This window comes from Brassica oleracea, chromosome C8, assembly GCF_000695525.1.
Source record: "Brassica oleracea var. oleracea cultivar TO1000 chromosome C8, BOL, whole genome shotgun sequence".
Classification (NCBI taxonomy): domain Eukaryota; kingdom Viridiplantae; phylum Streptophyta; class Magnoliopsida; order Brassicales; family Brassicaceae; genus Brassica; species Brassica oleracea.
Genome location: NC_027755.1, coordinates 16,195,980 through 16,210,372, shown reverse-complemented (window position 1 = coordinate 16,210,372; position 14,393 = coordinate 16,195,980). Strand labels below are relative to the sequence as shown.

At 37.1% G+C, this 14,393-nt stretch overlaps 4 protein-coding genes and 1 non-coding gene across 6 annotated transcripts; 3 read left to right on the top strand and 2 right to left on the bottom strand.

Moving 5' to 3' along the window:
* Nucleotides 1-1,026: 1,026 nt before the first annotated feature.
* On the bottom strand, nucleotides 1,027-3,160 carry LOC106308760 (glutathione S-transferase T3-like). The gene is made up of 3 exons (XM_013745883.1): nucleotides 2,882-3,160; nucleotides 2,361-2,425; nucleotides 1,027-1,858 (listed from the first exon to the last, which is right to left on the bottom strand). The coding sequence occupies exons 1-3, from the start codon at nucleotides 3,158-3,160 to the stop codon at nucleotides 1,027-1,029; spliced, it is 1,176 nt and encodes a 391-aa protein (XP_013601337.1).
* Nucleotides 3,161-4,016: 856 nt separating this feature from the next.
* On the top strand, nucleotides 4,017-5,749 carry LOC106309558 (eukaryotic translation initiation factor 4E-1). The gene is made up of 5 exons (XM_013746608.1): nucleotides 4,017-4,378; nucleotides 4,924-5,089; nucleotides 5,178-5,303; nucleotides 5,393-5,458; nucleotides 5,545-5,749. Exons 1-5 carry the CDS (start codon nucleotides 4,083-4,085, stop codon nucleotides 5,593-5,595), a joined length of 705 nt encoding a protein of 234 aa, XP_013602062.1. The 5' UTR covers nucleotides 4,017-4,082; the 3' UTR covers nucleotides 5,596-5,749.
* A 2,310-nt stretch (nucleotides 5,750-8,059) lies between these two features.
* TRNAC-GCA lies at nucleotides 8,060-8,131 on the top strand. Its single transcript has one exon. It is a non-coding gene; the product is annotated as a tRNA-Cys (tRNA).
* Nucleotides 8,132-10,511: 2,380 nt separating this feature from the next.
* LOC106312366 (AT-hook motif nuclear-localized protein 13-like) lies at nucleotides 10,512-12,566 on the top strand. Of its 2 annotated transcripts, none has more exons than XM_013749865.1 (5): nucleotides 10,512-11,283; nucleotides 11,389-11,444; nucleotides 11,521-11,652; nucleotides 11,733-11,894; nucleotides 11,976-12,566. In XM_013749865.1, exons 1-5 carry the CDS (start codon nucleotides 10,698-10,700, stop codon nucleotides 12,309-12,311), a joined length of 1,272 nt encoding a protein of 423 aa, XP_013605319.1. In that variant the 5' UTR covers nucleotides 10,512-10,697; the 3' UTR covers nucleotides 12,312-12,566. The 2 variants fall into 2 exon arrangements, with proteins under 2 accessions (XP_013605319.1, XP_013605318.1); XM_013749864.1 differs by having other exon boundaries at nucleotides 10,513-11,307.
* Nucleotides 12,567-12,620: 54 nt separating this feature from the next.
* LOC106312367 lies at nucleotides 12,621-13,917 on the bottom strand. Its single transcript, XM_013749866.1, has 3 exons — nucleotides 13,335-13,917; nucleotides 13,076-13,248; nucleotides 12,621-12,993 (listed from the first exon to the last, which is right to left on the bottom strand). The coding sequence occupies exons 1-3, from the start codon at nucleotides 13,839-13,841 to the stop codon at nucleotides 12,891-12,893; spliced, it is 783 nt and encodes a 260-aa protein (XP_013605320.1). The 5' UTR covers nucleotides 13,842-13,917; the 3' UTR covers nucleotides 12,621-12,890.
* Between the last annotated feature and the right edge of the window lie 476 nt (nucleotides 13,918-14,393).

Genomic DNA, 14,393 nt, shown 5'->3' with positions numbered 1-14,393 from the left:
TTCATTGGAGAGGCGATTAACAATTCGCATGAACAATGGCTTGTTCATTCTAAATCGTCGTCGGAATAAATTTTCAGGATATGTTGGAGTTTCACTGAAATAATCATTCCATAAACGTATATTGCCTTCTTCACGATTGCGTTCGATATGAACTCGTTTTTTCCTTCTTCTCCTTTCTTCTTGATCACCATAATTAATGGTTAAATTTTCGAAATATTGATCGAAATATTGATCAAACTTTCATCATCGACTCCCTCAGGAGTGTTATGCGAAGAAGAAACCATAGAATTGCTATTTTGATTCTTTTGTAGAATAAAAAAAAAAAAGAGAGAGATAATGAAGCTTCTGATCTTTCGTAGAAGAAAAAAAGAGAGAGAATGAGGCTTTGTGATCAAGGAGAAAGAGACGTGAGAAACGTGAGAAACAAACTTGTTTGAAGCGTGATTGTTTGAAGTAAAGAAGAAGGAGAAACTTGTTTGAAACTTGTATGAAACTTGATTGTTTAAAAGTAAAGAAGAAGGAGGAACTTGTTTGAAACTTGTATGAAACTTGTGACTTTGTTACATAAACGTGTTTGAAGCTATATAGACTTTATAAACTCGAGAGAGATACATCTTGTGACACAAACAGACAAATATACATACGGACATCACATGTGACACAAACAGACACACATAGTTCCATTTCGTGACTTCCATCTCGTCTGATCCATCTCCTGACTTCCAGCTCGTTCTTGGCTTCTCGTGATCATCTCCATTTCCTTGTTCCCCCTGCAAGTAGACACACCAAAACAAGCATTGAAGATATCATATTTCACATTAACTAAGCATTTCACATTGAACAAAGCATTGAAGATATCACATTAACTAACCGTATTTCACATAGAGTTCAACCATTACAAGAACATGAAACATAACATCCAACAGAAAATGAAACAGACCATGAAACAGACTCCAAAGATACGACTTTTTAAACATGACACAAGTACAAACATTTAACCCAACATCTCTGTAATTAGCTCATCCCTCAGTGCTTCCTCAAACTGAGACAAGGGCTCTTTCTTTGCAATGAGAATCTCCAGCAGACCCATCTTTCTCTCTTTAGCCGCCAAGTCTTTCTCTTTGAGAGACCACATTGGAATTCCGAGGCACTTAGTTGATCACCCATAGGTCTCTTACCACCTCCTCCTTTCGTTGCCTTCACACCAACAGGACGTTTGGCAGGGTGATCACCATTCGTGGTTGCTTGCGAGCTTGCCTCTTGCCCAACGTCCTCAAACCTTCTCTTCTTAGCGCTTGATGATTGCCGTCCATCAAGCTTAGCAGTCGCAACGGATATCCATTTCTGGTCGTTTTTCAGCTCCTCCCAAGCATGGTGAAGATTAAACTTAATCTTATGATCGTTGTAAAAGATCTGGTGTGCCATTTTAACCACATCACTCTCGCTCTGACCACTTGTTTTCTGTCTTGTTGCAGCCTCGTAAGAGCCACAGAACTTGCAAACAAGATCGTTCATCTTCTGCCACCTTTGCTTACACTGAATGGCCTCTCTCTGTTGACCTCTTTCCACCTTTGGACTTGCTGCATAGTAAGCCGCAATGCGTGACCAGAAAGCACCTGCTTTCTGCTCATTCCCGACCACAGGGTCTTTACTTGTATTTAGCCATGCGTTGATGAGCACGAGATCATCAGACACTGACCATTTCTTTCTTTCTTTGCACCCTCTAGGTGATTCTTCGCAAAAGCTTGAGGTTTCAGTACTGAAGATAGGGGGTTGTGTTGAAGAGAGCTCCACAACAGGTGGAAAACTCGCATAAGGACCCTGTGGACAGGGTTCAGGAAGAGCACTATCTTGTTGACTGTTCAACAGGTCAACAAAATTGGAGGACATACTATATGGATTCATAGAATCCATAGCCTAAATTTTCAGAGAATAGATAAAGCAGATAGTGGGTGTTTTCAAAACGATAACAGAGAAGAAGAAGATCTTGTTAAGACGAAAAGAAATGGAGAAGGCACCGACTTTAATAGATGAAAAGAGAAGAAGCATATATGTGTCTTTTAATTGCCTTTACTATTTGAGTTTAAACATGAGTAGACATTTATCTAAACGAGAGAAGAAGCAGATATGTGTCTTTTAATTGCCTTTACTACTTCTCACAGTCCTAATTTAAAATCAAACAACCATTCATCCCAAGCAGTCGCAAGCATTGATCACACGCATACTAACTAACCATAACCTAACTCTAACAAGCATTTATTAACCAAACTCTAACAAGCACCATCCACACAAAAGCAATTCAGAACTTACAAGAAAATGATATGAAAATGTAGACATACCTCACTGAGAATCAAAAGTACTGGTTGCTTGACGATGATTCAGGAGGAGGAGCTTCTGTCGAGAGCTCAAAGGGTGCGAGAAGTCCCTGCCATAGAGTTCAAACATCACAGTCACGTTCTATACCTTCACAAGTGATATGAGAAAAGCTAAAATACAAAGCTATAATACAGAGCAGAAGCAGATAAGAACTAAATTCGATCAAACACCAAGAGCATCACAGTAATGTTGCTTGGTTAAGAGTATCACAGCCATTTCGATCAAACACCAAGAGTTCAAACATCACAGTTATGTTGCTTGGTTATGAACTAGCTAAGCCTACAATTTCAATCAAACACCAAGAGCAGAAACATATAATATCCATTCAAGCTTAACTAATCAGAAGCAGATAATATCCTAAAACCAAAATCCGTAATGGCCTATACTCCATCAAAAAACCTAATAGATCTGCCCTCTCAAAATCATACAAATAATATCCATTCAACCTTAATTAAGCAGAAGCAGAGATGTTTTGATTATTGAATCGACCTTGGAAGGGGCTTACCTTAATGATATGGGTCTTCACCACCGCTGCGTTCACCACAAACCTGAGAGAATCTTCAATTCGGAGGAGACGCGGTGAGGACCGAGAGAGTCGTCGGCGGTGGTGGGTTGCGATCGGTTTCTGACGGAGAAGACGAAGCTCACCGACACAGTCGTCGTTCATGGTGGTTTCGAGCGGTCTTCTAACGGAGAGCACGACAGACGCCGGAGGAGACGCCGGAGGAGAAGCCCTGAGGAGAGTGGTCGTCGATCGCTGTTTCGATCGCCATTTCGATCGCATGCATCTTCGATGAATACGAAGAAGCGAAACAAAAGAGAGGAAGAAAGAAAATAAAAAAATAAAACAAAATTACAACCCTTCAAGTCTTGACACGTGGTATAAAACCACACTTAATAATCGATGCCAAAAACACTTTCTTTGGGATCGGTAATTGGTGATTTATTGATGAATTATTTAAATGGGTCATTTCCCTTAAAAATCCAACAATGCGATAATGCTGGTCTAAGTAGTTAGGACAAATGATATGGGGAGAGTGGGGACAACAGTCAAGTGGTCGTGAGTTGGCCATGTCAGATATCTCGTTACTACCTATAATTAAATTATCTATGCAATCAGAATCACATAAATTAATTAATCAGTAGAAATTATTGATCACGCAAAGCTCTTCTCTGAAGCCTCGTTTGACATGTTATTTTGCAGCTTCCAAATCATACAATCTTGAACGCTCATACCATTTAACCAAAGCCGTGGTAGCTTGGCGGTAAGAGTTGACTTGAAAACGGTTGATTTTGAGTTAGATTCCCATCGAAAACAATAATGAAATCATGTCTTGAGTTTTATTAAGAATTTTAGAGACTGTCCTGGGAGATTAGTTGGACTTCTGCTGACAGACCTTTATGGTTAACAGAAAAATGATTCTCGTGGAGTATACTACAGTCTACAATCATCTGTCAACTCTATATATTATTGTCATTATCACTAAAAAGTAGAAACAAACAGATTCCTGACAGTGAGCCTCAGGAAATCAAAGCCCAATGTAAAAGGCCCGTTATAGTTTCGATACTAAGGCCCAAAGGCTAGAATATACATAAACTTTGCAACGCGAAGGAAACGACGCCGTATCTTAACCTAACTAACCCTACGCAAGAAGAAGAAGTACATCCATCGTTTAGAGAGAAGAAGAAAGAGGCAAGTTTTAACAATGGCGGTAGAAGACACTTCCAAGCCTGTTGTCGTTGCGGAAGAAGCGAACCCTAACCCTACAGACCATCCGATTGATCGATACCATGAAGAAGGCGACGATGCGGAGGAAGGAGAGATCGCCGGCGGCGAAACAGACGGAGACGAATCGAGCAAATCCGCCGTTCCGCAGTCGCATCCGTTGGAGCATTCGTGGACTTTCTGGTTCGATAATCCTTCTGTTAAATTAAAGCAGGCGACTTGGGGAAGCTCCTTGCGATCCGTGTTCACTTTCTCCACCGTCGAGGAGTTCTGGAGGTTAGGGCTTTTTACAAAAACTAATAATTTATTCTTACAACGATTATTTCGACATGGGTTTTAAGTTTGGTTTTGTCTAGATTATGTTTTCTCGAGGAAAGTTATGTTCTTCCTCGTTGGGTTAAGTGAAGTCACTTGTTCTTGTCTGTTTCTGAAGTATTACTTGTTTGGTGTTTGAATTATGGAGGTCGGGCCTTACAAAAACAATCTTTTGCTCTTACAAATGATTGATTATACGACATGGGTTTTCTCTAGATTATGTTTTCTCGAGGAAAGTTATGTTCTTTGTTGGTGGGTTAGCTTCCATGAACTCACCTGTTCTTGTCTGTTTCTGAAGTATTACTTGTATGGTGTTTGAAATTGTAGCTACTGCTTATATGTTGAGGTCATATTTGTTAAGACATTGAACCAGGGAATCATCGGTCTTATTTTGTCGCGTGTGTACATACTTTCTTGTGTTCTTCTTTTTGATTTGTGAGTCTCTCTCAATGGGATTTAAGGACTTGTCTTTGGCTCTATTTGATTTCATCTTACTTTGGTTGCAGTCTGTTCAATAACATGAAGGGTCCGAGCAAGTTAGCTGGCGGAGCTGACTTCTACTGTTTCAAACAAAATATCGAACCTAAGTGGGAGGATCCTATTTGTGCAAATGGAGGCAAATGGACTATGAACTTCCCGAAGGAGAAGTCTGATAAGCCCTGGCTTTACACCGTATGGTTTTGATTCTTCTTACTTGACCACATGATTCTTGTTTCACCATCCATTCGAGTCTGATTGGGTTTTTGTTTTTTCCATGTAGTTGCTTGCGTTGATTGGAGAACAGTTTGACCATGGAGATGAGATATGCGGAGCTGTTGTCAACGTTAGAGGAAAGCAAGAGAGGATTTCCATTTGGACCAAAAATGCTTCCAACGAAGCTGCTCAGGTTAAAGATCATTTATTGACAAAGACACGTTAAATTGTCTCTCTTCCGGCTAAAAGACCTGAAAATTCGTGTTTCCTTTGATGTTGCAGGTGAGCATTGGGAGACAATGGAAGGAGTTTATTGATTACAACAACAGCATCGGTTTCATCATCCATGTAAGAAGAGAGCTTCTTTTGAATACTTATTCATAAGTTTTTTTTTTAATATCTCACTGTCTGTATTGGTTTGTTTTTTTCTTCAGGAGGATGCCAAGAAGCTGGACAGGGGCGCGAAGAGCGCTTACACCGCTTGAAACCCCAACAACTCTCTCAAATGTTTACACCGTTTCAAATACAGTTTTGTATGTGAGAGATTTCTATTTACATTTTCAAAACATGATTATTAATGTATTTGTATGGTCGTCATAAAAATTTACCTTTTATAAATTCAGACTTGTTGGTGTTCCATTGGTTTTCATGTGGAAGAAGTATATATTGAAAAATATTCCTTATAAATAGCGCTAGTTAAAAAAAATGAATAGAAATTCACTATTTTCATTGATTCTCCAGACGTTTGTTAAAAATTTACTGGAGTTGACACAAGGTCAATTGACAAAACTCCTGAAGACTTATTGAGCCATTAAAACCTAAATAATTTTCTATAACATCTAATCGATTAATTTAGGATCCTATTTTTATCTACCATTAACAATTCAACCACATAAAAAATTAATTAACGTGACATATTTGATTATTTACATTAATAACAAAATTAACTATAAATTACTATTTTCTTAATTATAACAATATCTCTTGAAAAAAAATCTAACAAAATCTTACTTAAAATTTAAATATTTTTATAAAATAAAATATTAATAAATTTCGTAATCATTAATATAATATTATTATAAATCAATGTTAACTAAAATTTTATTATAAAACAAGAAAATAAAAATTATATACTATTTTTATTAAATTTTATAATTATATTATGTATTATATAAAAATAGAAGTGTTATATGAATTAAATATGAAAAAATTATATTAAATAGGTAAATTGACAAATTTTATTTTTTAAATTTTTTCATTTAAATAAATTATCACTCATCATTAAAATAGACTAAAATTTATAAAGTATATAATATTTTTATACAAAAAATAAATTTATTAACATAGGTTAAACTTTTATATCTACAACTATAAATTTGTTTAATTATAATTTTTTTTTAATTATAACAAAATCTGTTGAGAAAATTTATTAAATATTACCAAAAATTCAAATAATTTTTTATAAAATAATATATTAATGTAGTAACAAAAACAAAATTTAAAACATTTGTAACAATATCAAATACATTTATAAAATTAAAAATATCCGCACGGACATGTGGGTTAAAATCTAGTTACTTGTTTAATTGTCAAGAATGGTACATTCGTCCTTTCAATTAGGGGTGGGCAAAAAAACCGAACTGAATCGAGTCAAACCGAACCAACCGAACCGAAACCGATTCAAACCGAATCAATGTCTCGGTTGAAGATTTCTCCAACCCGAATGGTTAGGTTCAGTTCGGTTTAAAACTGTACTGAACCGAGAAACCGATGTGTTTTTGTAATCATTTAAATTAAAAGTATTAGCAATATCAATATACTAAAATTCTAATACTAAACGACATATTTTCCATTTTTTATTCATTAACATGTATTCTTCTAACCTAATATGTAATCATCAAAATATTTGATTTAAAATATTTCTTTCATTGCAGTCTTTTTAATTTTAATGATATTAGAGACATTATTAATGATGTTTTTTTTTCTTTTAATTAACTTCCATTTGTTTTAATTCTTATACTCCTTCCGTATTTTTTTATTTGACGTTTTCCAGCTTTGCACAAACATTAAGAAAACTGATGCAATCTCTATTTTAACCTTTTCAATTGCTTTAGATTAGTTTTTTAGTCATAAAGATGCTAGAAGTCACGCTACTATTACAATGGTAGAAACATCAACTTCTATCATTATTCGCATTGGACTCCATAAACGTCAAGTATATTGACACAAAAAAAGAATCATTAGAACGTCAACTATTCCCGAACGGAAGGAATATATACTTTTGTGATTTTTAAAAGTTTTTTGTTTCAGTTTTATATTGAATTTAGTTCACATAGTTTATATTTTCATAATTTATGTTGTAAAACATAATTTCTCTAAAAAAAAATAAACTAAGAAGAATCTAATTAAATCGATCCAAAAAAAACCGAACCGAATACAAACCGAACCGAATATAAACCGAACCAAACCAAACTAACTATGGTTTACTTCAGTTGGAAAAATACTATAACCAAACTAATCAAACCGAACCGAACCCGAACTGAACCGAGAAAATAAACGAAGTGCCCATCCCTACTTTCAATGATGCATGAGTAGGTGTCTTTTCAATGATACATTGACACTTTGGTATCTTTGGAAAGTTTTATTCCCCTATCTTGGAGGCCTGAACAAATCAAAAGGTCGTCAAGCTTGGAGGTTTGGTTGCTACATTTTGTAGATGAAAATATGAATAAGTGAAATTTTTTTTAGGGGGGGGGGGGGGGAGACTGGGAGTCTAAAATGTAGGTTACAATTGTCGTAATCTTATATTTAATTTGTTTCTTTCATTATATTGAGTGTTTCACTGATATTTCTATATTCTTTACATTTCATTTTAGAAAATTTACAATAATATTGTTCCCCTTGGTAATTAGTTGTTAATACACTTATCGTGTAAAGTATAGTCAAATTGGGTCCATAGCTCAGTGGTAGAGCAATTGACTGCAGATCAATAGGTCACCGGTTCGAACCCGGTTGGGCCCTACTTTTTATCATTAATTCTAAAATAATTTCGTTTTAGTTTCCACATAAATACCACCAACTAACACGACTCCTGTAGAATTGAGAGTATGGCTGAGGCACATGTTGACATCACTCACTGAATTACCCACATGTTTCTGAAAACTCTTACTTACTACCGGCTACCTTTATTTGTTAGTTCACTTGTTCAGTGTCTTCTATCGGCTTGCTCATCTTGAGCTAAATTCATGTGCTCAAGGTTGGTGGGATCTCTCCAGCACAGATGCTCCAAAATTTCAGATTTCTCGTGTGTTGTTTGTGTTACAAAAAAAAATTACAAAGTTTAATAGATGCAAAACTAAGTGCAAAACAAACCCCAAGATCTACTTTGTTTGTCTAATACATTACTAGGACATGTAGCAGTGCTGACTTTGCATTTTTTACTAATGTAGGTAAGCAGTATCTTTCTCAACGTTATGCTATTTCTTTTTGACTTGCTGTTTACTCTGGCTATTTTTTGTTCTTAAATTGATTTGTTCTTGCACACTTTTAGACTCAAGGCAATGATGTTCTTTGGTGTGATATATGACGGGGAAGGTTTTGGTCAAGTGTGCTGACTTCTCCAATCAAAGAACCTAGACGTACACGCATGTAAGTAAATCTGTAAATATCACGGTTCGTAGCTGTTAGATGAAGACCACCGATCCAAATGGAATTTCAGGTCACATTTAAATCATACGATCAACACGCTAAAATTTACTTTACTATCACTCTTCAGTTGTCTAAAAATCTTTTCTGTTTTCAGGTACCAATACAGCGTCTGATTCAACGTGTATGGTTTCTTAAGGTACGAGCATGGCTTTAGACTTTTAAACACTGCTTTTTAGCTGCTTGTTGGTCCAATAAGGTCCTCCACTTTAGTCGCTAGCATAGACAAAAAAAAGGTTTTGTGCTTTGTCATTGATTATCCCAAAACAGATCACTTTTTTTTAATCTTTGGTTCTTTGAATTAACCGGTGAATTCGAATAATTTCGTGACATGTATGGGAGAAGAGTGGATATAACACGGTCGAGTGGGTTCGATTACTTTCATACATAACCAAAGTTGGTTACTGCGAAAATCAAATGTTGAAAGTTACACTTTTTCATTTACAGGAAACCAATTTGGATGTTCGCTTTGGTAAAAAGGATGTTTTGTATTGCTCAGCTAAATATATGTTGGGTGCCAATATTAGTTTTACATTCCAGTGGGTCTATGTACTTTTATTTGGTGTAGCATTAAAAATTAGTAATTTCAGGTTGTCTATTAATTTGGAATCTATATAGTATATACACATTTCTCTAAATACATCAGTTTTCTTAAAATGATGAGGCAAGAGAAGGACATAATGGTCAAAATAAAATGATGTTATTTTCAGTAGTGATTGTATTTAAGATCTGATGAAGCATATACTTGATCCAAAAAAAAATATATTCTGACACGTCAAAGTACAAACCATGTTTATTTTGGATTTTCCAAAACACAGTCAATCCAAAATCTTTAGTCTACATGATCTTTTAAAAAAAAAATATAGACAGTATTCTCTTATTAATTCCTTGTGCATTTGTTTCTACTCTAATTACTTGATAAATGGTTTTGTTATTTTCTTCTTGAGTCGAGAATCTTGACTCATCACTTCTGTTGAGTTTTGAGTCTACTCTATTAACATGATAAAAGCCTCCTAACATTCATCTTCAATGTCATTCTTATTTTTGTTGTCTCTTCCAATACCAAACTCTGTTCATTCAATGCAACAATGAAAGTTATGTGAAAAACTCAAAATAAATAAAAATGCATTAATTTTTTAAAAAAGGAACTGAGTTAAAGGAGGACACCAAATCCAAAGAGTACATTACAACTACAAAGTGTAAATGGACTGGTCATCATTTAAAACAGCCTCTATATTCTAAACATCTTCGACTTAATTTATATCCCACTCTAAAATAAAATTCTCTAAAATATCATTTAGTGTGAAATTTGTTTTGTCTCCAGTTAGTTTTATAGTACTATATAATAGGGTAAAAATGAGATTATTCTAGAAATGAAATAAAAATACTCCATGTTTTTAGTTATATTCAATTTTCCCTCTAAAAACTTAGAAAAAATAAAGCTGAAGTGAAACTCAATTTTATTATATAATTCTCCATTTCTATTGGAAAAATTGAAAAATACATTGGAAACATTCTTGTGCATTAGCAAACTAAATCCTAAGTTATATGTTTAGATTCATTTGATTAAAATTAAGAATAAATTTTCTTTTTATAAAAAAAAAAATCCTCTGAAGAGTGAAGCCTCCAAACCAAAGATTTGTTTATTGAATTTAATTATAATCACATGAAAAAAAAAAAAAAAAAACCATAGATCGTCTCTCTCTGGTGTTAGCTAGCTCACACGCTTTCGCCTAAAACTCAAAAACCTCCACTTTCTCGTCTATTATCTCGGAATTCGCGAAACAGAAAAAAGAAAAAACTGGGTCTCACGAGAAAATTATTACCCTAAATTTAACCATAAGAGAAAGTTTCTTCCTTTACTTTCTCTAACCCTTCTTCGATGGATTCAAGAGAACTCCACCAACAGCAACAACAACAGCATCAGCATCAGCATCCGCAGCAGCAGCTTCAACCACCTCCTGGGTTCCTAATGGGCTCCTACAATCGAAACCCTAACGCCGCCGCCGCCGCGTTGATAGGTCCCACTTCCACATCTCAGGCGATGCACCACCGCTTACCTTTCGGCTCTCTCGCACCGCATCAGCCCCAACATCATCAGCAGCAGCAACAGCAACAGCAACAACAACTGCATCCTCATCAGCATCACCAACCCCAGCCGCAGCATCAGATGGATCAGAAGACGCTTGAATCTCTCGGATTCGAGGGATCGCCTTCCTCCGTCGCGGCCCAGCAGCAGCAGCCGATGCGATTCGGGATCGAGCCACAGGCGAAGAAGAAGAGGGGAAGGCCGAGGAAGTATGCTGCCGATGGTAACATTGGTCTTGCTTTGGCTCCGACATCGCCTGCTTCTAATTCCTACGGCGGTGGAGCGGAGGGTGGTGGTGGTGGAGATAGCGGCGGAGGGGGTAATGCGAACTCCTCCGATCCGCCTGCTAAACGGAACAGAGGTCGTCCTCCTGGCTCCGGTAAGAAGCAGCTCGACGCTTTAGGTACTGTCTGAAACTCGATCTAAAATATTTTCACTGTCTACAATTCTCGATTACTTAGGTTTCTGTGTTTTGTCTGAACAGGAGGAACAGGTGGAGTTGGGTTTACACCTCATGTCATTGAGGTCAAAACTGGAGAGGTAATGTGTCGTGTGTAGTAACTCTTTGATCTTGATTAATTTTGATGTGTGTTCCTTTTGGTTCAACTTATGTCAGGACATAGCTATGAAGGTAGTGGCGTTCACGCAACAGGGGCCACGCGCTATCTGTATTCTCTCAGCTACAGGAGCCGTTTCTACTGTGATGCTTCGTCAAGCTAACAATCCTAATGGAGCTGTTAAGTTTGAGGTATGCCCTTGTTAACTACTTCATTTGAGAACTGGAGTTTCATCTGTGGTCTTGTATTGAGCTGTTTTTGTTATTTGCAGGGTCCATATGAGATCATTTCCATGTCAGGTTCTTTCTTGAATACTGAGAGTAATGGTACTGTGACCAAAACTGGTAGCTTGAGCGTATCTCTGGCTAGACCAGATGGTCAGGTTGTGGGTGGTTGTGTTGCTGGAATGCTAGTAGCTGGATCACAAGTCCAGGTTACCTAAATTTCTCAAACCTTTATATACTCAATTTGATTCACTGAATCTTCAAGATACTGAAGTTGATGGTGTTCGTAGGTTGTTGTTGGAAGCTTTGTAGCAGATGGGAAGAAACAGAAACAAAGTGCAGGACGTGTTCAGAATACTCCCGAGCCAGCTTCAGCACCAGCCAATATGTTGACCTTTGGTGGTGGAGGAGGACAAGGAAGCCCCCGGTCTCAGGGACAGCAACATTCAAGCGAGTCATCAGAGGAAAACGAAAGTAACTCTCCATTGCACCGTGGTAATAACAACAACAACACCAATCATCATGGACTATTTGGAAACTCTACACCGCAACAACTTCACCAAATGCCACCTATGCAGCAACAGATGTACCATCACCACCTCTGGCCTGGCCACAATCCTCAATAAGCAGATGATGGTTCATGGCTCGTGCTGGCCGGGTTTGCTTCTCTGTTCGTTTTACACACCTCTCCATCAGAATTATCCATAAAGTAGATTGAGCTTTCTTTACTCTCGCGTCTTCTTCTTCCTCCTCCTCCTACTTCTCTTCAATTTAATTTTGGTTTTAGATAAACAGAGATGTTAAGTAGGTTTCATTTCATCTTTTTAGTTTGTTTCTCTTAGTTACTTTTGATTGTGATAATCAGAGAGACTTCTTTTTTACTCCTACAATCAACGAATGATCTCCACTTCAGTTTCAAAATTTCTGATAGAAGACTCGACTTATTTCTCTGCCATATATCAAAAGATCAAACCTTTTAATACAAAATTCTTAATTTATACAAAAGCTTTAACAGAAGCAATTTTTATTATCTATTAAATATAATAATTACATTCATTTTTTGTCACATATATTATCTATATATATGTTTATTGCTCTTCAGGCAAGTAAAACAAAAACAGTTAGAAAATAGTCAAAATACGTTGAAGGTGGTTGATGCATATAGTCCAGTCACAGTCTCCATTACTCTTCTTCGTGTCGCTTTGCTAAACCGCAGAAACAATAGCTGGTGATGCAACCATCAAGTCTTCATCATCATCCTCATCCTCTGCTTCCCACATGAAATATGCGTATGATCCCATAACCATACTACAAAAGTCGCAAACAAACACAAACCTTCACATTTTGAATTGGGGATTGCCAATGTGATCAATAATCATATATAGCATACCAATCACCAGGAGAAGCATTAACAGCTTGATCAAAGTAACCACGAGCTCTCTTCTCATCTCTCTTCGTCTCCCATATCAACTTCCCATACATTGACAATGCTTCACCATCACCTGGACTCTCAAGTATCGCTCTCCCGTAGTATTCCTCTGCTCTCTCTGCATCTTTCTCCACCTACACGATCCACAACAAACATCAAAACTTTGAAACCAAGAACCTCTCTCTCTCTCTCTCTGGCAGTTTCTTGATCCACACGTTACCTCATACAAGAACTTGCCGTAGTTCATCAAAAGAAGCGAATTATTGGGGTTCGATTTCAACATCTCTCGATAGTAATCACCGATCTTGCTCCTACCGTCGTAACCGTCTCCTCCGTTTCCTTTACCGCCGCTGTAACCAGATCCACCGCCACCGGCAACTCCTTGCTCCTCCGCGGGAATGCCGCTCTCCTTCCAGATCAGCGATCCCCAGCCGTCTGAAAACCTAATTTCATCCTCCTCCTCAGGAATATTCGCCGGAGAAGGCTTCGATACGACGCTCTTCAACATTCTCTCGTTTCTAATCACATCGCTCTCCGATAATACCCTCCGCAACCCGGACGTAGCCTTGACGTCGATTGAGATCTTTCCGCCGGAGAATCTCTCGCCGCCGTGGCTGGGTAATGATTCGACGGAGTTGTGCCGGGAGATTGTCGTCGACGCCTTCCGCGACGGGATAAACCCGGTTTGAACCGGCATCGAACCGGCTCTCATTAAAAGAGATGTCATCACGAAGATTCAGCTTTTTTCTTCTCTTTGAACTCCCGATTAAATCATCTCTTGCTCTATATAGATTCGTTAATCATCTGACTTGTGTTTATCTTTAGACTTTTTAACTTCACGATCTCGCGCTAATATCTCGCCACGTCATCTCTTTCGTACGATGGACTTTTAAAGGTTGGATATTTTTCAACCGTCCGATACGATGACCACAATGTGGGGGAGGAATCAGGTACGTGTGGACTCTGGAGGGTTTGCATGCGAAGCCCCACGAGGTTAACTGCTCTCTTAGTGACACGTGGAGAAGGTGGCGGGAGCCGGTGAGTCTAGAGATATTTAGGTTCCGAATAGTAAAAGCTCTTCAAACGGATCATGCAGACAGATCAAACAACTATTATAATTTTGAATGATAAAAATAGTTCAAATAAAACAAATTATATTGTTTAAATAATAAAAATTATAATAAAATATATCAAAATACATAGAAATATAATAATACGTACACAACAATATATCTTCACTAAAATCATGTTACCGCAATTTTGAAATCAATATATAAAT

Excerpts from the sequence above, each read along its gene's own strand:
- LOC106308760 (XM_013745883.1), bottom strand. The coding sequence starts at position 3,160 with ATGCGATCGAAATGGCGATCGAAACAGCGATCGACGACCACTCTCCTC. Across the intron at positions 2,426-2,881 it reads TGAAGACCCATATCATTAAG|GGACTTCTCGCACCCTTTGA; the intron begins GTAAGCCCCTTC and ends ACTCTATGGCAG. Across the intron at positions 1,859-2,360 it reads GAATCATCGTCAAGCAACCA|TCAACAAGATAGTGCTCTTC; the intron begins GTACTTTTGATT and ends CCTGTTGAACAG.
- LOC106312366 (XM_013749864.1), top strand. The coding sequence starts at position 10,698 with ATGGATTCAAGAGAACTCCACCAACAGCAACAACAACAGCATCAGCAT. Across the intron at positions 11,445-11,520 it reads TTGAGGTCAAAACTGGAGAG|GACATAGCTATGAAGGTAGT; the intron begins GTAATGTGTCGT and ends AACTTATGTCAG. Across the intron at positions 11,895-11,975 it reads TAGCTGGATCACAAGTCCAG|GTTGTTGTTGGAAGCTTTGT; the intron begins GTTACCTAAATT and ends TGGTGTTCGTAG.
- LOC106309558 (XM_013746608.1), top strand. The coding sequence starts at position 4,083 with ATGGCGGTAGAAGACACTTCCAAGCCTGTTGTCGTTGCGGAAGAAGCG. Across the intron at positions 5,090-5,177 it reads ATAAGCCCTGGCTTTACACC|TTGCTTGCGTTGATTGGAGA; the intron begins GTATGGTTTTGA and ends TTTTCCATGTAG. Across the intron at positions 5,304-5,392 it reads CTTCCAACGAAGCTGCTCAG|GTGAGCATTGGGAGACAATG; the intron begins GTTAAAGATCAT and ends TTGATGTTGCAG.
- LOC106312367 (XM_013749866.1), bottom strand. The coding sequence starts at position 13,841 with ATGACATCTCTTTTAATGAGAGCCGGTTCGATGCCGGTTCAAACCGGG. Across the intron at positions 13,249-13,334 it reads ACGGCAAGTTCTTGTATGAG|GTGGAGAAAGATGCAGAGAG; the intron begins GTAACGTGTGGA and ends TGGATCGTGTAG. Across the intron at positions 12,994-13,075 it reads AATGCTTCTCCTGGTGATTG|TATGGTTATGGGATCATACG; the intron begins GTATGCTATATA and ends CGACTTTTGTAG.